The sequence below is a fragment of the Myodes glareolus genome, chromosome 3, assembly GCF_982192425.1.
Source record: "Myodes glareolus chromosome 3, mMyoGla1.1, whole genome shotgun sequence".
NCBI lineage: Eukaryota > Metazoa > Chordata > Mammalia > Rodentia > Cricetidae > Myodes > Myodes glareolus.
In genome coordinates, this window is record NC_142028.1 from 77698889 (window position 1) to 77720183 (window position 21295).

The following is a 21295-nucleotide window of genomic DNA, read 5'->3' on the forward strand; positions in this document are numbered from 1 at the left end:
TTCGATTGACACTGCCTGGAGGCTGTTAACGCGCGCTTCGGGAAGTGGAAGGTTGAGGGCAAGATACCGGAGACGCTCTTTGCCTCTCTTCAGCATCTTTTCAGATTCTCCTCCTCCCAACCTGGACCTTTTACTGCCCTTCCCGAGTTCCTGTTTAACATCCCTCGAGTCTTTTCCTGGGTCCCTACTTGAGCTCTCTCAGATTGAGGTTTGGCATCGTCCAGCTCTGGTAAATTCCCATCCCCCCTCTTAAGGATTCAGGCGCCCGCCTTCGCACTTTAATCTCTACTTTTCTCTTGGCTAGTGATCACCCTCAGGGAAGCAGCCCAGCGAGAGACGGTATTCCGACTCCACTTTCACCTGCAACTTCATCGGTCTTCTCTTCCATCCTAGATTTATACCCAGCTCCGCCTGGACTTGCACTCTGGATTACTTGAGTCTTGAGTAACTGGCGATCTACGTTCCCGGTTTGGAACCCAAGTTCCAGCCACTGATTGCGTCTTCTCCCATGACAACTCTTTAGACTTTCTTTTCAATGATATAGCAGCTCCCTTCAAAAGCATGCCCTGGTCCTGCCCTCTCTGTTGCTGAGTGCTTTTAATTTAGCTGATGGGTACTTGACATCTGATGCTTCTGGGTCCAGGATGGTAAGTGTGACTTTAAGCAGACTTAACGGGACCTTTGCCGCAGGATCTCTGCAGGCACTCACTTTCTGTTCTCCCTTCCAGAGGAGGAGCTTAGCCCCCAGCCAGCTGGCCAGGAGGAAACCAGAGGGCAGATCATCTGATGATGAAGACTGGCAGCCTGAGACAGTAGTGAGTGTTCTATGGAATGTGGAAAATGGGGATACAGGGCTGTTTGGACAGAAAAAGAGTCTGGAGTTGGTTTCTGTGGTCCAAAGTCATCTTCAGAAAGTATCTCTCATCCATTTAGTAGCCTTTTCCCTTTTCTTTTCTTTTTTTCTTTTTCTTTTTTTCTTTTTCTTTTTGAGACAGTATCACCAGGTAGCCCAGACTGTGGTCTGTGGTCACCTCCTCAGACCGCTTGTGGTCACAGGCATGCACCAACACTCATGGCACTTATCAGTGAAAACTTACAATGTATCAGGCATTGAATAAGATTAATAAAATTGTCCTTCGGGTAGGTTCTCTAGAAACTAATACAACCTCTGTTTTCTTCATGGGAGGAGTATATTAAAAGCAAGGAATAAGTTATGTTGGGTCCCAGAATAAAGTGGGGGGTGGTGGTGCACACCTATATTCTGTGCTTCCCTAGACTATAGCATATATAGTGTATCTACCCAAGCCTGGGATACATAAAACCTTTCTTTTCTTTCTTTCTTTTTTTTTAAAAGGAATTTTGCCACATGGGAGCTTGTAAGGAAAGGATCCCTTAAGAAAAGACTAGATGCACTTTTTTTGGTTTTGTTTTGTGTTTTCAAGATAGAGTTTCTCTGGTAGCCCTGGCTGCCCCTGGAACTTGCTCTGAGGACCAGTCTAGCCTCTTGATTTAGAAATCTGTCTGTCTGCTGCTTCCCAAGTGCAGGGATTAAAGGCTTGTGCCACTATGTCTGACTGGCATTTCTTTTTTTTTTCTTTTTTTTTTCTTTTTTTTTTTTTTGTCTTTTTGAGACAGGAGTTCTCTATTATGTAGCTTTCTGGCTGACCTTGAACTCATTATGTGTTGACTAGGCTGGCTTTGGACTCAGATCCACCTGCCACTGCCTACTGAGTTCTGGGGCCACTGCCTACTGAGTTCTGGGATTAATAGCGTGGGCCACCATACCTGTCCTGGAAGGCACTTGTTTTTGTTAGGGTCAGTGTGTGAGTAAAGGTACGTGAAGAGAAGAGGGACTGGCGACTGCTTCAGATGTGCCTAGTAGAATCATCACCGTTGACAGCTCGATGAGCTGGTGCAAGTGTGCTGATGGCTTTTTTAACTTCTTTTTTTAAACTTGTTTTCGGGAGAGTGTATATGCTTTGACATTTAAGGCAAGAGTCAGTTATCTCCTTCCACTATGTGGGTTTAGGTATTGAACTCAGGTCTTCAGGTTTGGTGGCAAGTGTCCATACTGCTCAGCTGTTTCAAGACACTCCCCTCTCCCCCACCCTTTTGGGACAGGGTCTCTCATAAAGCTCAGCCTGGCCTCAAACTCACAGTGATATAGCTCACAGTGACTTTAAAAAGCGAGAGCGAGCTTTCACCTTCGAGTAAACCACCTGGGGCTCATTAGCATTGCTGCTTTGCTACTGTGAGAGAGGAACAATGGCTCCCTCTTACCTTTTACAAAACTCTCAGAGTTGAGCATCCTCTGCAGGTGAGTAATGAATGAAGCTGTATTTGGTTGTTACTTCTAAAGGTACTGGTTGTTTTTTTGTTTGTTGGTTTGTTTTGAGACAGTGTTGAACTTCCTAGGCCAGCCTGTTCTCAGACTCACAGAGATCCATGTGCCTTGTCCTCCCATATGCTGGGATTAAAGGCGTGTACCACAGTGCCCAGCAAGTTTCAATTTTCTTTTCTTTTCTTTTTTTTTTTTTTTTTTTTTCGAGACAAGGTTTCTCTGTAGTTTTGGTGCCTGTTCTGGACCTAGCTCTTGTAGATCAGGCTGGCCTTGAACTCACAGAGATCCACCTGCCTCCGCCTCCTGAGTGCTGGAATTAAAGGTGTGCGCCCGGCAAGTTTTCAGGAAACTTTCCTGAAAACTTGCTGGGCGCAAGTAAACTGATGAGGCTAGTAAACATAATATTTTTTTTAAAGGTTTATTTTTAATTTATGTATATGTGTGTGTTCAGGTGCTTGTGTAGGTCAACAGTATCAGAATCCCCTTGGAGCTGGAGTTAGGGGCAGTTGCAGACTTCCTATGTGGGCGCTGGGAATTGAACTCAGGTCCTCTGGCAGTACAGCACATGCTCTAAACCACCACGCCATCTCTCCAGCCTGTAAATATAATATCTTAGGGTTGTTGTGATAGTCATAAGAGTTAGTGTGAGGGCTGGAGAGATGGCTCAGTGGTTAAGAACACTGGCTACTTTTCCAGAGGACTCAAGGTTCAGTTCCCAGCACCCACATGGCAGCACAAGACTGTCTGTAACTCGAGTTCTAGGGTTCTGACACCCTCACACAGACACACACAGGCAAAACAGCAATGCACATAAAATAAAAATAAACGAATTTAAAAAAGGTTTACTGTGGTGTCTAACAATAAGTAATTTTGTTTTTGTTGAGGCTGAGTCTCATGTAGCCCAGGCTGGCTATGAGCAAAGGATGGACCTGAATTCCTGATCCTCCTGCATCCATTTCCCAGATGCTTGGATTACAGGTGTGTGCCACCATATCTTGCTGGCACGTTTTTTGCGGTGTCCCCTAATACTGGCTTTTATATTTGCTAGACAAAAGCTCAATAACTGAGCAATATTGCTAGCTTGCCTCAACCTCTCAAGTAGCTGGGACAACACATGCTCAGCACCACTCCTGGCTCTAAGTACTCAGGGGCTGATCGCCAGTAGGGTGGTCTCTGGGTTGTCTGGGTGTTGCAACGTCGCTTTCCCATCTCTCTCCTAGACTCCTAAGAAACGGAAGTCCAGCAATGAGACCCAGTGTTTCCTGTCTCCTTTTCGGAAACCTTTGACTCAGTTGATCAACCGACCACCCTGTTTGGATAGCAGTCAACATGTAAGTCATAAGAACAACTGGCCTGGTTCTCTGTGTGTGCTTAGTTCTTTTGCCTTGGATTTCTTCACAGCAGAGTGATCATCTTATCCCTAGCTTCTGTGTGATCTGCTGGGAGGTTTGCTTGAATCTTTCCTTGTTTATAACTCTGTGGGTACCAGCTAAAAAGTGGCTTAGATTCCTAAATAAACGAGTCAAAAAGGAAGGTTGCAGCACTGTTTAGATACTGTGTGTGGCTTTTTTGTTTTGGTTTCTTCCTTTCTTTTCTTTCTTTCTCCTTCCCTCCTTCCTTCCTCTCTCTCTCTCTCTCTCTCTCTCTTTCTTTCTTTCTTTTTTTTTTGAGATAGTTGTTTCACTATCTCAAAATAGATAGATAGTTCCAGGGTGGCCTTGATCTCTGTCAAAACTTTTATTAAGCTGGGCAGTGGTGATGCTTGCCTTTAATCCCAGCACTTGAGAAGCAGAGGTAGGTGGGTCTCTGTGAGTTCCAAGCCAGTCTGGTGTACAGAGTGAGTTCCAGGAGAGCCAGGACTGTTTCATAGAGAAACTCTATCTCGAAAAAATAAAAAAAACCAAAACCCTTTTATTTAGTTATATATGTATGGGTATTTTGCCTTCATGTATGCCTGTAGAAGCCAGAAGAGGGTGTCAGATCTCCTGCAATGGTAGTTTACAGACATTTGTGACCTGCCTAATGTGGGTGCTGGGAATTGAACCCTGGTCCTCTGGAAGAACAGCCAGTGATCTAGCCCCAGCCATAAACTTTTAATTCTCCTTCCTCTACCTCCTGGATGCTGAATTATAAGTGTGTGCCAATAAACTTGGCTTTTTCATGCCTTAGAAACTACTAGAGTTTCATAGCTTTCATTGCTTCCTCTAGTAATCAACTTCTCATCATGCCAGGATCTTACATTATCTTGCACAACTTTCTTCTTTTGGTTTTTTTCAAGACAGGGTTTCTTTGTGTAGTCTCGACTGTCCTAGAACTCACAGATATCTTCCTGTCTCTGACTCCTAAGTGCTGGGATTAAAGACATAGGCGGCCACCACCTGGCTTTTTTCTTTTCTCTCTCTCTCTCTCTCTCTCTCTCTCTCTCTCTTTTAAGACAAGATCTCACAGGAGCCTTGGCTTGTCTGGTCTGGATCATTCTATATAGACCATGTTGAAACTGAACTCAGATTTAGATGCCTTTGCCTTCTGAGTGGTGGGATTAAAGGTGTGCTCTACCACACCTGGCTTTTTTTTTTTAGTTGTTACACATTAAATTGTTTTTGACTGTTTCTTTCCATGTATATGTGTATATATGTATGAGCATGCTTGCCATACATGTGTGGCGGTCAGAGGATAACTCCTGAGAGCTGGTTTTTCTCATTTTACCATGCGGATTTCAGGAACTAAATTTAGGTTGCCAAGTTTAGTGGCATGTGCTGACCAGCCCACGTTTTTTTCATCAGACTTTCTGGGAATATATAACTGCATTTAGTTATTTGTGTATTCAGCAGACATTTAAAAGTACTTCTGTGTAATTGGGGGTGCTGGAAATAGAACCTGGGTCCTCTGCAAGAGCAAGTGCTCTTAACTGCTGAGCCGTCTCTCCAGAACCCACCTCTTGCTTTGTGTGTGTGTGTGTGTGTGTGTGTGTGTGTGTGTGTGTGTGTTTGTGTTTATTTTTTCCCAAAAGAATCCTGTTAGGCGATCTTTAATCCTCTAGAATAGTTTTCATTGTGCTTTGCTCAAGCTGTCCCATGAGCACCTTAAATGGCTTCACAGTTTAGAGACTGAGAATGGCTGAAATTTGAAGGGCATGTTAGATTAACTTCTGATTATTCTGAAAGGTTGTCCTGGTGAAAGGAGTCAGACAGATTTTAGTAGAACAGCCTGAGGAAAGCCTGGCTGCAGATCGAGGCAGCTCCTGAAAAGCGTTTGCTGATTTGGTCAGGTGGAGGTGTGGGAAGTTGGCAGGTGGAGAGAGATGGCAGGTGGAGCGGACAGCTGTGGAGAGTCCTGGAGCAGAAGGCCTCTTTTGTAAGTCATGGTTTGAGAGTCAGGACTTTAGTCTAAGGCTACTGAGGACTTTTGAACTTGTTTTGTTTTTAATTTGTATATATGTTTGTGGCGCATATTCACATGTATGTGTATGCCCATCAAAGCCAGAAGAGAGCATCACATCCTTGGAGCTAGAGTTACAGGCAGCCTTGTGCCGCCTGATGTGAGTGTTGGGAATCGAACTCTGCTTTGCTGGAGCAGCAGCGAGTGCTCTTAACCACTGAGTGATCTCTGTCTCTTCTTCTTTGAAGTCTTTTAAGTAGGAGTAGGAGGTTTACAGTGGTGCAGAAATTCCATTTGAGTGAGAAAGGAAGATGGAAAAGGCACTGAGAAGGTGAAAGTAGTGCTAGGTGTGGTGGCACACGCCTTTAGTCCCTGCACTTGGGAGGCAGATATAGGGGGATCTCTGAGTTCGAGGCCAGTTTGGTATACAAAGCAAGTTCTAGAACAGCCAGTGCTGCACAGAGAAACCCTGTCTCAAAAACAACAACAATAAACAAAACAAAAAAAAAAAGATGGAAGTTGCAAGACAACAAAGGACTTGTATGTTAGGAGAGTGGAAATAGGAAAAAGTAGCAAATATATATTAAGATAATATTAAGTATTAATATACTTAATATATTTCTATATATTAAGATGTATAGAAAGACTTTAGATTGACTACATGTCAGGAGAGAGACCCTTGAAATAAAGTTGGGATTCCAGACAGAGGCAAAGGAGATTATACTATTTACTGAGCTAGGAAGCAGAAAAAAGAAAGGGATTTGATGGGGGACATAAATAGGCATCTTAGCCACAGGTTCTGTGATAATACTTAAGGGGCCCAAAGAATGCTTCAGTTTCTTTTTAATCATTGGTTTTATTGTTTTTATGTTTTCTAATCAGTATATTAAGAAGATATTTATATACTTTATTAATTGCTTAAGTTCTGCTATCCAGATTTAAGCATATGAACATATGATGACTTTAAACATAACAGAGCTATTGGTTTAATAAAAGTAGCTCAGTGTGCTTTTTTAAACATTTATTTATATATTTTTGTGCATGTGCATGCATTTATGTGTATGGTCACCCTTGTACATGTGTGCCTAGTATGTATGCAGAGGTCAGGTGATAACTTGTGGGAGTACACATATGAGTTCCTAGGGTAAAATTCAGGTCATCAGACTTGGCAAGAGCTTTTACCTGTTAGCTATCTTGTTGGCCCAGCTCAGTGTATTTAACAAAAAGCTTATAAAAACACAACAGAAGTCACAGCAATAAATAACACACACACACACACACACACACACACACACACACACATATATATATATATGTCTGCTTCAAAAAAATTCCATGGATGGTGTCTACAAACACCATTTAATTGTTGCCAATAAGAAATTTACGTGTTTGAGAAAACAAGAATGATGCTGGCCTTGTACAGAAGACTTTAACGGGATTATTGGATTGTTTCTCACTGGTACAGAGTTCAGAAATTTGATTCCTGAGACTTTTTTTTTTTTTTTAAGATGGAGTCTTACTTGTAGCCCACACTCACCTCAATTTACCTGCTTCTGCCTTTTGGGTGCCAGGGTTCAATTCCCAACACTCAAATGGTGAATCAAGACTGTGTAATTCTAGTTCCAGGGGTTACGATACCCTCACACAGACATACACGTAGGCAAAACACCAATGCACATAAAACATAAATAAAATTTTAAAAAGGGAATAGATTAGGTGATCTTTGGCAAAGAGATACTTGATATCTCAAAGTGTGTTGGATTATCAGGGTGAATCTATAGTTGGAAGAAGTTTGGGCTTAAGTCGTGAGCCCTGAGGAACACTGACTTTTTAGGGCATTTAGGCGATTTAGGCAGAGGTGGAAACACTCTTTGGGCTGAGCATGAGATTCCAGAGAAGTGCAGTAGTGGGAGAGTGGTCAGGGCAGCGTCGTTGAGAAGAAAGAATGGTTAGCTTTGTTAAGATAAGAATGGAAACTTGTCGTTTGGAATTAGAAGCATGCAGGCCATGGCCTTGTGCAGAGCCACTTCTGAGGAGTGGAGGCAGATTGGAGTGGGAGATAGTAAGGCAGACTTTAATTCTTTCTAAAAGTTTGCCTGTGGAAAGGGGGGTAAAAGATGAAATCAGACTGGTGAGGAAGAACTAGCAGGGATGGAGCAGTTGAGGTGGAAAGATTGGGAATAGCTGTCCCTTGAGCCTGCTGAAATAAACTGTTGGTTGTGTAGAATGTTCCCTCCTTCTCCTTCAGAAGGAAAGATCACTGTAGAATGCTGTTCTCCAAGCAAGAAAGCCATCCTCTTCATTAGATAAGCTTACAATAGATAGGGCTTGGGGACTGGTGACCTTCTCTTTAAGGAGGGCGATAGGGACAGTCACTGGACCCTCATCTGGGATTCCAGCCACTCCCAATCATTTGTTAGGCAATTATTCTTCTTTAATCTGGTTTGGGGAGGCCCTAGTGTCTAGATTGGGAAAGAGTGAATGAAGAAGGCTCCATGGCTGCTGGGAAGCAATCATCCATGCTGGCTGAGGACTTTTCAGTGTTGTTGCTTTGCGGTCACCCACCCTCCAGCCAGCAACCCGTCTTCTGTGCCCTGTAAGTAGCCAGATACACTCCTTGGTTTTCTAGGGCAAACATTAGTGGAATTTGGTTGGTTGTTAGGGGGAGGGGGTAGACATTGTTTCCCAGGAAAGGAGTTCTCAAAATATATGGTATGAATTATCAGTACCTCGTGGAATAAGTGAATGAGGGCATGCTTGCACCACAGTTTGGCACTGTTAGAGCATGTCCTCAGGGGCTAGTCATGCCAAGTCCTGCTGCCGCTTTCCTGGCTGGTGTGTTTGACTAGGAGTCTTAATAAATGTGAACACCCCTACAGTAACATAGCCTGTACTTTGTCCTACAGATAGATCCTATGGCTTCTGAGTTCTATTGGGAATCTTTTTAAAATTTTGAATATACTTGGTCAAAATCTAGCCTCTTATCCTAAAATTTGGAATATACTTGGTCTAAATCTAGCCTCTTGTCCTAATTTATGTACTTATTTAAATTACAGGTATGTGCTACCAAATAATCTTGAAAGTAATTTTTTTAGTTTTGGAATTGATATCACATTCTTTTTTTTTTTTCTTATTTATGTATTCTTTTTAGGGATGACTACTCTGTCTGCATGTCCCTGCATGCCTGAAGAGGGCATCAGATCCCATTATAGATGGTTGTGAGCCACCATGTGGTTGCTGGGAATTGAATTCAGGACCCTTGGAAGAGCAGCCAGTGCTCTTAACCTCTCAGCCATAGAATTGATATCAAATTCTAATGAAGTTCTTTTTCTATGATTTGATTTAGAGGTTTTTGTTTTGTTTTGTTTGTTTTTGAGACGGCTTCTCTGTGTAGCCCTGTCTGTCTGTTCAAGACTGGCCTTGAACTCATATATCTGCCCCCACCCCATTAAAGGTATGCACCACCACTGCCTAGCTTAAATTTTTTTTTAAGAGTTACTATTTTATTTTATGTGTGTGGCTGTTTTACCTGCATGTATGTCTGTGCATCACTTGCATGTCTAATGCCCGCAGAGGTCAGAAAAAGGCAAAGGATCCCCTGGAACTGTAGTTAAGGATGGTGGTGAGCCACCATGTGGTGCTGGGACTTGAACTTGGTTTTATGCAAGAACAACCAAGTACTTTTTTTGTTGTTGTTTTGTTTTGTTTTTCGAGACAGGATTTCTCTGTAGCTTTGGAGCCTCTCCTGGTACTCTTTTTGTTGTTGTTTTTAGAGACGGGGTTTCTCTTTTGTAGCCCCATCTTGAACCAGTTTGACCTTAAACTCAGAGATTTCCCCTTCCTCTGCCTCCTGAATGCTAGGATTAAAGGCGCGTGCAACAAGCACTCTGAGCTTTAGTTTGAAACAGGTCTTTGTAGCCTTTGTTGGAACTCACTAGATCAGACTGGTCTCAGATTCACAGAGATTTGCCCGCTTCTGCCTAAAGGTAGTTCTTGTTAACGTCTTTCTAGGTTAACAGGTGTGAACTTCTGCTCTGGACTTGTTAATGATGACAGGAGATAGAAGTGAGTCAGGTAGGGAAGGGACCCCAAAGTAGCAGTTCCATTCCCTGCTGGAGACCAGAAATCCTGGCTCCTACTTTCTGTCCTCTCCTGCACATCTGCCTAGAGCTGTAGATGACTCTGACTGACCTGGGAAGAATTCATCTGGACTGACCAGTTCAGCCCCTGTCCCTTTCCCACCATAAATTCTTTAAAATGCTCCCAGACTAGCTGCTTCAGTGGTACCCTATATCCTGGGACTCTCCCTGCTGTATTGGAGCTCTGCTCATTCCTGCTATCCTTTTCCCCCTCCCCCTCTTTCATCCTTCTTAAGCTCCCCCACCCCCATAAATTTATACTAAATTTCCATCTGAAACTCACCCTCTGGGACAGAAGAGATGACTCAGCAGTTAAGAACGGTCTGCTATTGACCTGAGTTTGGTTCTCAGATCCATGAGGCACCTCTGACATTTTTAATTCCAAATTTGGTGACCTAGCACCCCTTTCTGGCCTCCTTGTGCACCAGGCATGCACACAGTGCACTTAAATACATTCAGGCAAAATACTCCTCACATATAAAAATAAATCTAAAAAACCAACCTACCCTCTGTATCTGAGGATTTAATTTTTTTTTTTAAAGATTTATTTATTTATTATGTATACAGTGTTCTGTCTGTATGCTTGCTGGCCAGAAGAGGGCACCAGATCTCATTACAGATGACTGTGAGCCACCATGTGGTTGCTGGGAGTTGAACTCAGGACCTCTGGAAGAGGGGTCAGTGCTCTTAACCTCTGAGCCATCTCTCCAGCCCCGAGGATTTAATTTTTAAAAAATATTTTTTATTACATATACAGTGTTCTGCTTGTATGTATGCAGAAGAGGGCACTAGATCTCATTACAGATGGGTGTGAGCTGCCATGTGGTTGCTGGGAATTGAACTCAGGACCTCTGGAAGAAGAGCAGCCCATCTCTCCAGTCCTGGATTTAATTGTTTGAATCTTTTAAGACAACATGAAAAGTACTGTCTCTGGGTGGCTTGTTGGTTGCCAAGCTTTCTGGGATACTAGTCCCTCAAGCCAAGCTAAGAGCTGAGAAAGGCTTTGAAATGGCTCTCAAAAGATACCACAGTATACCTGTATCATGCCTCTGCCTCCCGAGTGCTGGAATGTTAAGGGCGTCCACCACCATTGCTTGTAGGACCTGGCAGATTTTTTTTTTTGTTAGTGTTTTTTCTTAATGATTATATTTGCTGTTCATAACTATAGTATTCATGCTAAATCACAAATTTAGTCAGAGCCAGGCAAGCTTGATGCAGGAGAATTGTGAGTTCAAGTTCAAACTGAATTATATGTGAGTTGCTAGGCTAGCCTCAACGTAATGACACTATTTGAAAAAACAAAAGCTTTCTTTAGATGCAGATAAGCAGAATTTAGTATTTTGTCACATTACTTAGTGATGGTGATGTTCATTTGCCCATTCTTTATTTCAGTAGATCACAAAAATAAGGGTTTTTTTGTGGAAAAAAAACATTTAATTTCTAGAAATTTATCATCTGTACATGTAAGGAAATGCATTAGAATATAAAGGTAAAAGTTTCATGGCAAGACATGCTTGCCTTTGGCGGAAAGGAGTTTTTTTTTTATTACTGCTTTTTCCTATAATCTAGTCCCATTAGGAGCCAAATGTGATGGGTTATGCCTGTAATGCTGATGCTCGGGAGGTGTCAGCAGCAGGAGTGCTGTGAGTTTCAGGCAGCCTGGGCTGCAGAGTGAGATCTGTCTCAGAAAACTAAACATGACATGGGCCGGCAAGATGGTTCAGCAGGGAAAGGAACCTGCCACCGAGCCTGATGGACCTCGGTTTGATCACCAGGACCCACCTGGTGGAAGGAGAGAACCCACTTCTGTCACCCTCCATAGCACACAGAGAAACAAAACTTTAGGGTGCTTGCTCTTGATTTCTCCTTGTTCCCTTTGGTCCTAGCTGTGATATTGCCAGGGTTCACAAGCAATATAATTTCCCAAATAATTCAGGTGTTTACAGATAAAGATCAAACTTTACTACCATTCAGTTCACCATTAATTCTGTCTCCTTCCTATTGCTCCCTCTCTCCTCTCCCCCTCCTTCCCTCAGCTTTGTCTCAGAGAGTCTTGATTTCTGGGTAGCCCACACTGGCTCATCCTTTCTAGTGCCTGCGTGTATCTGCTTTCTTCAACCTTTTGGCTTCTTTTTCTGTTGATGCGTTTCTTTTATCTTGGTTTCTTTTGAGATAGGGTTTCTCTGTATATCCCTGGCTGTCCTGGAACTCACTTTGTAGACCATGCTGGCCTTGAACTCACAGAGATCCACCTGCCTCTGCCACAACTGACTTGAGCTTATTCTCTCTGTATGTCCTTTTCCCGTTGTTCCCTGCCTTGGACCTTCCTGTGGCAGGAAGCACTTCCTGGCTTTGGGCTGATGTTCACGGCCATGAGTGAAGGGTTAAGCTCTCCAGCTGTCCTGGCTGTACACACTGTACACACTTACACATGCTCTATGTACTGTGTGAGTGGAGGTGTGCACGTGCTGTGGCTCTCAGGGAAGTCAGAGGACAGCTTGTGGATTCTGGGAGCCAACTGTTTGCTGGGCGTGACTGTAAGCACCTTTTTCTTTCTTTCCTTCTTTCCTTCTCTTTTTTTCCTTTCTGAGAGACAGACAGACACACAGAGAGAATGTAGGAATGTGAATGTATGCCATGTGTATAGGGTGCAGGGATAGGTCGGACAAGGGCGCTAGATCCCATGGAGCTGGAGTTAGTTACAGGTAGTTGTAAGTCTTTCAAAATGAACTTGAGTTCTGGAAAAGCAGAAAGTACTCTTAACTGTTGAGCTTTTTCTCTAGGCGTCTTTCCCACCTTTATGAAACAGGGTCTCATGTAGCCCAGGCTGGCCTCAAAGCCCACTGTGTAGCTAAAGATAATTTTGAGCTTTTGATCTTCCTGACTCTGCCTCTCAAATTCTAGGTAACAGGTATGAGCTACCACACCTGGCTTAATTTTCTTTTGGGACAAGATTTTTTTTTTTTAACTTTATTTTTTTTTATTAAATTATAAAAGTTTCCATTTCAGCCCCTCCTCCCAACACCCTCCCACTCCCCCCACTCCCTCTCCTCCTCCCTCTCCATCCCCTAGAGCAGTCAGGGTTTCCTGCCCTGTGGGAAGTTCAAGTTCCTCCCCCCTCCCTCCAGGTCCAGGAAAGGTGAGAGTCCAAACAGACTGGAGCGCCAAAATCCAGTATATGCAGAGGAAGCAAGTCCCAGTGTTGGGACAAGATTTTACCTGGGCTGGCTTCAATCTCAGTATTGCCCTTGCTCATTGTCCTAAATCCTAGGATTATAGCTTTATATCTTTGTGCTTGCCTTGAATAACAGCAATTCATAGGCCTCATAGGGCTGTTAGTGAGGACGAAATCGTGATAGGAGGAAGCTAGATGTGGTGGTACATGCCTGTAATCTCAGTACTCAGGAAGCTGAGGCAGGAGAATTGAAAGTTTGAGGCTAGCCTGGCTAGGGTACATGGACTGTCTTAGCCTTGCCTCCTAATTGTAACTCCTAAGAGAGTCTTAGCTCTTATTAGCATCTTTGTCATTTTTCTGCTTATATTCTACTGATGGCTACTGCCTATATTACTTCTAATCTTTGGGCTGTTTAATTTTTTTTTGTTTTTTTGAGACAGGATTTCTTTGTGTAACAGTCCTAGCTGTCCTAGAACTCGCTTTGTAGACGAGGCTGTCCTTGAATTCACAGAGATCAGCCTGCCTCTGGGATTAAAGACGTTCCTGGGATTAAAGGCATGCGCCACCACTGCCTGGCGGGCTGTTTAATTTTCAAGAAAACTGATAGGGATTTATGAAAATTAAGTAGTTGGCAAAACTAATGCAGCAACAAATTTATTTGTGGTTGGGAGGTTAGCTTTGTGGTAGGTAGAGGACAAAACACCCATATACATAAAATAAAATGAACGAATTAATTAAAAATACCAGAAGTGGAATGTGTTAGACTATTTATTGATCTATAACATCTCCTGAATTTTTGTTTTTCTTTTTAGGAAGCATTTATTCGAAGCATTTTGTCAAAGCCTTTCAAGGTCCCCATTCCAAATTATCAAGGTAAAATGGAGACTATTAGTTTTCTTGTTTGGTTGTTTTTTGTTTTTTTTTTTTTTTTGGATTTATTTTGTGTTTTGGTTGAGTCAGGGTCTGACTGTGTAATCCTGGGTGGCCTGGAATTTGCTTTGTAGACTAGGCTAATAGGCCTTGAGTTTACAGAGGTCTGCCTGCCTCTGCCTCCTAAATGCTGTGCTACTATGCCTGTAGTTTTTTATTTTTAATCGTGTGTGTGTGTACACGTGCGTGTGTATGTGCACGTGTGTTCATTTGGCCATCTGAGAAGGTCAGAGGTGTTGGATCTCAGAAGCCGGAGTTATTGGTACAGTTATTGTCTGTCCGTGGGTGGATGTGTTTGACGTGATCCTCCTGAGGCTTGTACGAAGGCTACACTGCATTGCCAAGACTAATTGTCCTTCATCTTCGAGGGGCAGTGGCTAATGACTCTGGCCTTCATTGAGTTTAAGCATGTTCAGTGCTAATTCTTTTCTAAGGTTGACTGTGGGAGGTGTAATTTCCACAGTTTTCCTTTGTCTTGTGTAGGACATTGCATTGTGCCTGAACGGGGACTGGGGAGGGAAGCAGCCGGCTTTCAAGTTCTCACATAGGAAAGGCCTCCATTGAGTTTTACACCTTGCTACAGTTGACTTGAGATGAGCTTGATAAAGCCCTCCAGAAGTTTGTAGTTGAATGGGAGAAATAAATTAGGAAAAACGCTTGAGAACTGACAAGATAATGGTCAAATAGATGCACAAGTGGTTTGAAGGAGTTCCGGGAAAGAAGGCCGTGGGGATTTAGAAAGGTACATGAAAGATGGGCATTTCAATTGGGCTTGCTGGTGTGCCTGATTATAGCAGGTTAGCTCACAGATGGATTGCTGATTTCTAGGTCCTCTGGGCTCTCGAGCATTGGGCCTGAAAAGGGCTGGTGTTCGCCGCGCCCTCCATGATCCTCTGGAAGAAGGTGCCTTGGTGCTGTATGAGCCCCCCCCACTAAGCGCCCATGACCGGCTGAAGCTTGACAAGTATGCACACTGGTGTTTCTGAATAGTTCTAGTCCACTACAAGTGTACGTGCCTAGAAGGGTGGGAGGGGGTTTGTGATTTCTTTTTCCTCCTTTGGAATTGTCATAGGCTGCCAGAGCTAGTGGCTGGGAAGGAGATTGTGGGAGACTGTGTGGTTGTATTCAGGCAGTGGGGGTTCCTCACTGCCTTTTGCCTTGCTCATTTGGAGGGGCAGGTGATGGGGTGAGGACAGGAGTGTCAACCTTTCTGATGTTTTTGACTCCTAATGCAGAACCCCACTGGTTTATTCTTTGAGGGCGAAGGTGTAATCAACCTTCTGGGCCTGCAGATACCACTTCCTGAGGATTGACCTTGCCTGAATCTGATCACGATTTATTTTTTTTCCTGCTATGTTTTCGCAGGGAAAAACTCCCTGTCCATGTGGTTGTTGATCCTATTCTCAGTAAGGTGTTGCGGCCTCATCAGAGAGAGGTAAATGAGGATCAGGGAAGGGTGTGTGGCTGGGGCTAAGCAGGTGTCAAATGGACTAAACGGTGTTATTCCTCAGGGAGTGAAGTTCCTATGGGAGTGTGTCACCAGTCGTCGAATCCCGGGAAGCCATGGCTGCATCATGGCTGATGAGATGGGCCTGGGAAAGACACTACAGTGCATCACGTTAATGTGGACGCTTTTACGCCAGAGCCCAGAGTGCAAGCCCGAAATTGAGAAAGCAGTGGTAGTGTCACCTTCCAGCTTGGTGAAGAACTGGTACAATGAGGTTGGGAAATGGCTTGGAGGGAGGATCCAACCTCTAGCCATCGACGGAGGCTCTAAGGACGAGATAGACCGAAAACTGGGTATGGAGCTTTAACAAACAAGGCTATACTCTTCCACCTAGGCTTTTTACTTGTGTGTTCACTTGTGGCCAGTGGTGATGGCAGTGTGGGGACAAGTGGGAAAATTGCCATTGAAAAACAGCACAATTTTTTCGAGGCTATGTTAAACAACTATCAGACTGTTTTTCTTTAAGATCTGCTGATTTGTCCTGACACCGTTCTGTTGTAGAAGGATTTATGAACCAGCGTGGAGCTCGAGTGCCTTCTCCCATTCTCATCATTTCCTATGAGACTTTCCGCCTTCATGTTGGAGTCCTTAAAAAAGGAAATGTTGGACTGGTCATATGTGATGAGGTACTTAACACTTGTAGTCTAGATGGTAGAAAGATGTCAGAGTCTTCGCTAAACATTACTAGCAGTGGGGAATGTCAGGAATAGAGATGCCACACTGGAGGACACAAGTGAGTGGAAGAACCCATAGCACTGGTTTGCCATAGAGGGATGAAACAGTGCATACAGTTGAGGAGAGCTGCACTCGGGAGGCAGAGTCAGGTGGATGTTTGAGTTTGTGGCTTGGTCTCCTATAGAGTTCTAGGCCAGCCAAGACTACAGGATGAGACGCTATCTCAAACGAAACTCTGAGGAGGGTTTGGGTACTGTGGGCCAATTGATATTTTTCCCCTCTAAATAGCAATCTTAGACCAAAGAAGGACTTTGAAGATTGGGGGGATTTTACTGTGTAGTGAGACATAGCAGTGTTTAAGGGGATAGGCTATAGAGAGCTTTATTTAGATCCTGGCTCAGCCACCTAACAGTAGTGTGACCTTACTCTTAAGTGACTTAACCATGTGGGCTTGTGTTTCTGCATCTGGAAAAAGAGTGATCATATATACCTGCCTTGTCTGGTTATTGTGGGGACTCAGTGAGTTGATTGGGGAAGCTCTTATCTCAGTGTCTGATATCTCCTGAGCCTTGTTAAAGATGGTTTTTATTCTAGGTTAGGGATCTTTGAATGATTAGAAGCACAGAGATAAGAAAGTCTAATGTGTTATATAGGGATGGTGGCCCAAGCCTATAATTCTAGAAACTCAAAAGGCTGAGGAGAGGGTCAGGACTGAAGTGATGGCTCAGCAACTGAGACTGCTTGCCAATTGGCTTGGTATAAGAGTGACCCCCTCCTCGAGGCTCATATATTTGAATGCTTAGTCACCAGGGAGTAGAATTGTTTGAAAGGATTTAGAAGGATTAGGAAGTGTGATCTTGTTGGAGGAAGTGTGTCACTGGGGGTGGGCTTTGAAGTTTCAAATGCCCATGCATGCCAGGCCCAGTCTCTCTGCCTACAGATCAGGATGTAGTTCTCAGCTACTGCTCCAGTGCCTCCATGACGATAATGAACTAACCCTTTGAAACTGTAAGCAAGATACTAGTTAAATGCTTTCTTTATAAGAGTTAATTTGGTCTTGGTGTCTTTACACAACAATAGAATAGTGACTAAGACATTGGTCTTAAAGATGTCATGGGTTTGGTTCTCAGCACCCACATGAGATGGCTCCTAACCATACATATAATTCCAGTTCTATAGTATCTAGCACTTTTTGGCTTCTGCAGACACTTGCATACATGTACAAATAAACTCATGCAGACACATGTACATGTTAATAAAAAAAACATTTAAAAAGCATTCAGGGGCTGGAGAACTGTCTCAGCAGTTAAGAGGACTGGCTGCCCTTCCAGAGGACCTGGGTTAAATTCCTAGCATCCACATGACAGCTCACAACTATCTGCAGCTACAGTTTTGATACCCTCATACAGATATACATGCAGGCAAGCACCAACACACATAAAATAAAGATAAATTATTTTTAAAAAAGCCAGGCAGTGGTGGTGCAGACCTTTAATCCCAGCACTTGGGAGACAGAGGCAGGCAGATCTCTGTGAGTTTGAGGACAGCCTGGTCTACAAATCAAGTTCCAGGACAGCCAAAGTAGTTAATACAGACAAAAGGAAAAAGAGGGGGGAAAAAAAAAAAAAGGAAAGAAGGTCATTTGACTGTCTCAGCTACCTGGTTCTCAAGAAAAGCGTCCTTTTCTGTCTTAAGAATAAATGGCTTCAAGGGACATTAATGATGACCGCAGGGAGGACAGGTTAGGGAAGAGCTCTCAAGGGAAGCTCTTTGGATATAGCAGCTGAATGACTGCCTGAAGGTGAGTACAGCTGAGGTCTCCACCTTCCATGTTTAGCATCATGACTCAAACAAGACACTGAGGCACCTGACTCTGAAAGCTCTGGGTTGGTTGGACTGGCAGGGATGGGGAGGACTCCCTGAAAGCATGGGTCTATATCATGGGCACGTTGACTGTAAAATTGGTGAGTAGTAAAGTTCTGGAAGTTTGAAAATGGAAGAATGGGAGGAAACAGAGGGAATCCTTGCTTTTTAGGTGTAGCATTGGTGCTACCTTGTGAGCCTAATACTTTTCTCTGAGGCAGTAGGCAAAGAAGCCTATGCCGGCCTGACTAGTTCCTGGAACTTTAGGGTCTGTAATGTTTGACTCTTTTCTCCCTACAGACTTTGCTATCATTTAATTTTATCATTTATTGTTGTAAATGAGAATTAATTATCTTGCAGGGACACAGGCTTAAAAACTCTGAGAATCAGACTTACCAGGCCCTGGACAGCTTGAATACCAGCCGGCGGGTGCTCATCTCCGGGACCCCCATCCAAAATGACTTGCTTGAATATTTCAGCTTGGTGCATTTCGTTAATTCAGGCATTTTGGGTAAGGAGCCCTGCCTTCCTGCTTTGTCCTTAGAGTGTAACTCCAGCTGAGGAGAGCAAGGAGACATTGCCAATTAGGTGTGGATGAGTAGAAACTTGTTGGAAGGCTTCTCTTATCAGAGAGTAGCCAAGCTGATACCTGTAAGCTCAGCACCTGGGAGATGGGAGGCAGGAGGATCAGGGGTTCAGAATCCTTTTTGTACATAGGGAGTTTGAAGTCAATCTGGGCTACATTAGACCTTTCCTCAAAAGAGGAAAAGGGGTGGGGAGGCAAAACTGTCAGGTGGCTTTGACTGTGGAGCAACTCAGGAAGACCAACATGGACCATTTATCTTCTGCAGAGGCAGTGTTAGCTATGTAGGGATTGTGTGCCTAACAACTGGAGCTGGAAATAATCCCTGTGCATTAAAATTATGTGTGATATATGTTAATATGTATGTGCATGTGGGTGCCAGTGCTTTGTTGACAGAGGTTTCTGTCATGCTTGGTTCTGCAGCCTGTCCCAAAGAAACACACAAAGGCCTACATTAATTATAAAGCCTGTTAGCTCAGGCTTTCTTATTAACTAATTTTTACATCTTACATTAACCCATAATTCTTATCTGTGTTAGATATGTGGCTTGGTACCTTTATCAATGACCCATTCTCATCTTGTTTCCTCTGTGTCTGGCTGATGACTGAAGACTCAGCCTTTCCTCTCCCCAGAATTCTCCTATTCTGGTTGCCCCACCTATACTTCCTGGTTGGCTACTGGCCAATCAGCATTTTATAAGTTTTTTTTTTTTAATCAGAGTAGTTCTATCTACACTTTATTAGGGACTCAAATCTTCTTAACTATTTTGCTGTCTGATTCATTAAATAAAATTGCTTGTATTTTTTCAGCTTTATTCTCAGCAGGGAGGGTCATTGGTGACAAGATGGTTTGTCATTATTGGCAGCAAGAAAAATCATTCCACCCTTACATTCTTTAATATTCTTAATTCTCTCCTGAGTTTAGGAACTGCCCAGGAGTTTAAGAAGCATTTTGAGTTGCCAATTTTGAAGAGTCGAGATGCAGCTGCCAGTGAGGCAGACAGACAGCTAGGGGAAGAACGTCTGCGGGAGCTCATCAGTATCGTGAACAGGTAATAGTCTCAACTCTGGTCAGCCAAATGATTTGAGATCTTCCAAGCTATTTGGGAACTGCCCCGACCTGTGGGCTTGATCTGTCTGGAGCCTTTCAGGACTGGTATTTAGGAGGAGTGGGATTTGTGCCATGAATTGTCACTGAATAAATAACAAAGTCTTCCAGGGTAAGATCTACTTCTGGGGAGCCCTTTGGCCTGGTTTTGTTCTTATCAGCCTGGTGAAGAAGCACTTCTGTTGGTGCAGTTAGCCTCCTGAACAAGACATCCTTGCTAGCACTTCAGAACCTTCCTGACAGTTGGTTTAGCCTAAAGCATCTGGCTTTCTGTGTGCAGACTCTAGTTCTGGGGAAAGCTTAAGAATCTCTGTATGGCTTCCAGCCCAAGAGGGCCTATTTCTTTTTGTGGGTTTCAAATGAACTAGGGGCAAGCACATTCTGGATTCCTATTGTTGGTATGCGCCCTTGATGATTTACACTGTGAATGTCCTGTTCTTCCCAACTGCATGGTTTACCTCTTCCTACCAATTTTAGATGGCAGACTTACTGTGTCCCATGAAGCTGCTGAGTTTTTGTTTTTTCCTCTTTTTTTGAGATAGTATCTCATGTATCCCAGGCTACCTCCCAGATGCTGGGATTCAGGCATCTGCTATCATGCCTGACTAGGTAGCTACTCAGAAGATGCCCCTCTATTCATCCTGGTCTACCCAGGAGATGAGGGTTTAATGATGAGAGCTTAAAAACTCTGGGAGTTATATAACAGCTGTTATCTGCAAATGAAGATAGAATCCTCCCAGTAAAGACTTACAGTTTAGGACATGGAGAGTTGGCTTAGTGGTTAAGAGCACATGTTGTTCTTTTTTTTTTTTAATTAATTTATTTTAATGTGTATTGGTGTTTTTACCATGAATGTCAGGTCCCCTGAAACTGGCGTTACAGACAGCTGTAACTGTCATGTGGGTGCTAGGAATTGAAACCGGGTCTTCAGGAAGAGCAGTCAGTGCTCTTAAACACTGAGCCATCTCTTCAGCCCACATGTTATTTATTCTTGCAGAGGATTCCTGACACCTCCGTGGTAGTGTACTTAATTCCAATTCCAGGGGTCTAGTGCCTTCTTTTGACCTCTGAGGGCACTGGGATAAACATGGCATATAGGCATACATGCAAGGAAAACACTCATACACATAAAATTAAAAAAAAAAAAGTCCCGAAGTTTGTGACCCATTTTTCCAGACAGAGCTGCAGACTAAATGCAAGATCTTAGCTTTCTTTTAAAGACCAACCAAGGGCTCGAGAGATGGCTCAGCGCTGCTCTTCCAGAGGTCCTGAGTTCAATTCCCGGCAACCACATGGTGGCTCACAACCATCTGTAATAAGGTCTGGTGCCCTCTTCTGGCCTGTAGGTATACATGCAGACAAAATATTGTATACATAATAAATAAATAAATATTTTAAAAAAAAACAACCAAGAAGCTGAAGGAAAGAAAAGACGTTGTCAGTCTAAGCTAGATAATTTTTGAAGGCCTTTGTTCCCATGATTAAAACACTGAAACAAGCAAATAAATCTTATATATGGAATAATGAGTCTTTGATATATGTCATAGAAATGATAGGTCTGACATATAAAATAGAGTGAGTCTTGGTCCTTTAGGTA

General features: G+C 43.3%; 1 protein-coding gene across 5 annotated transcripts in view; it reads left to right on the plus strand.

Annotated features, from left to right (window-relative positions):
• Positions 1-21295, plus strand: part of Rad54l (RAD54 like) — a 25483-nt gene continuing 4188 nt past the window's right edge. The window contains exons 1-11 of one of the 5 annotated variants that reach the window (XM_087904710.1): positions 1-229; positions 305-647; positions 729-815; positions 3562-3672; positions 13846-13906; positions 14792-14927; positions 15329-15398; positions 15475-15763; positions 15972-16096; positions 18369-18519; positions 19516-19642. In XM_087904710.1, the coding sequence (XP_087760836.1) occupies positions 645-647; positions 729-815; positions 3562-3672; positions 13846-13906; positions 14792-14927; positions 15329-15398; positions 15475-15763; positions 15972-16096; positions 18369-18519; positions 19516-19642 (1160 nt within the window). In that variant the 5' untranslated portion in view covers positions 1-229; positions 305-644. Of the gene's footprint in view, positions 230-304; positions 648-728; positions 816-3225; positions 3320-3561; positions 3673-13845; positions 13907-14791; positions 14928-15328; positions 15399-15474; positions 15764-15971; positions 16097-18368; positions 18520-19515; positions 19643-21295 lie in introns of those variants that run through there. The other 4 variants (XM_048443922.3, XM_087904711.1, XM_087904712.1 and 1 more) reach the window with 4 other exon arrangements.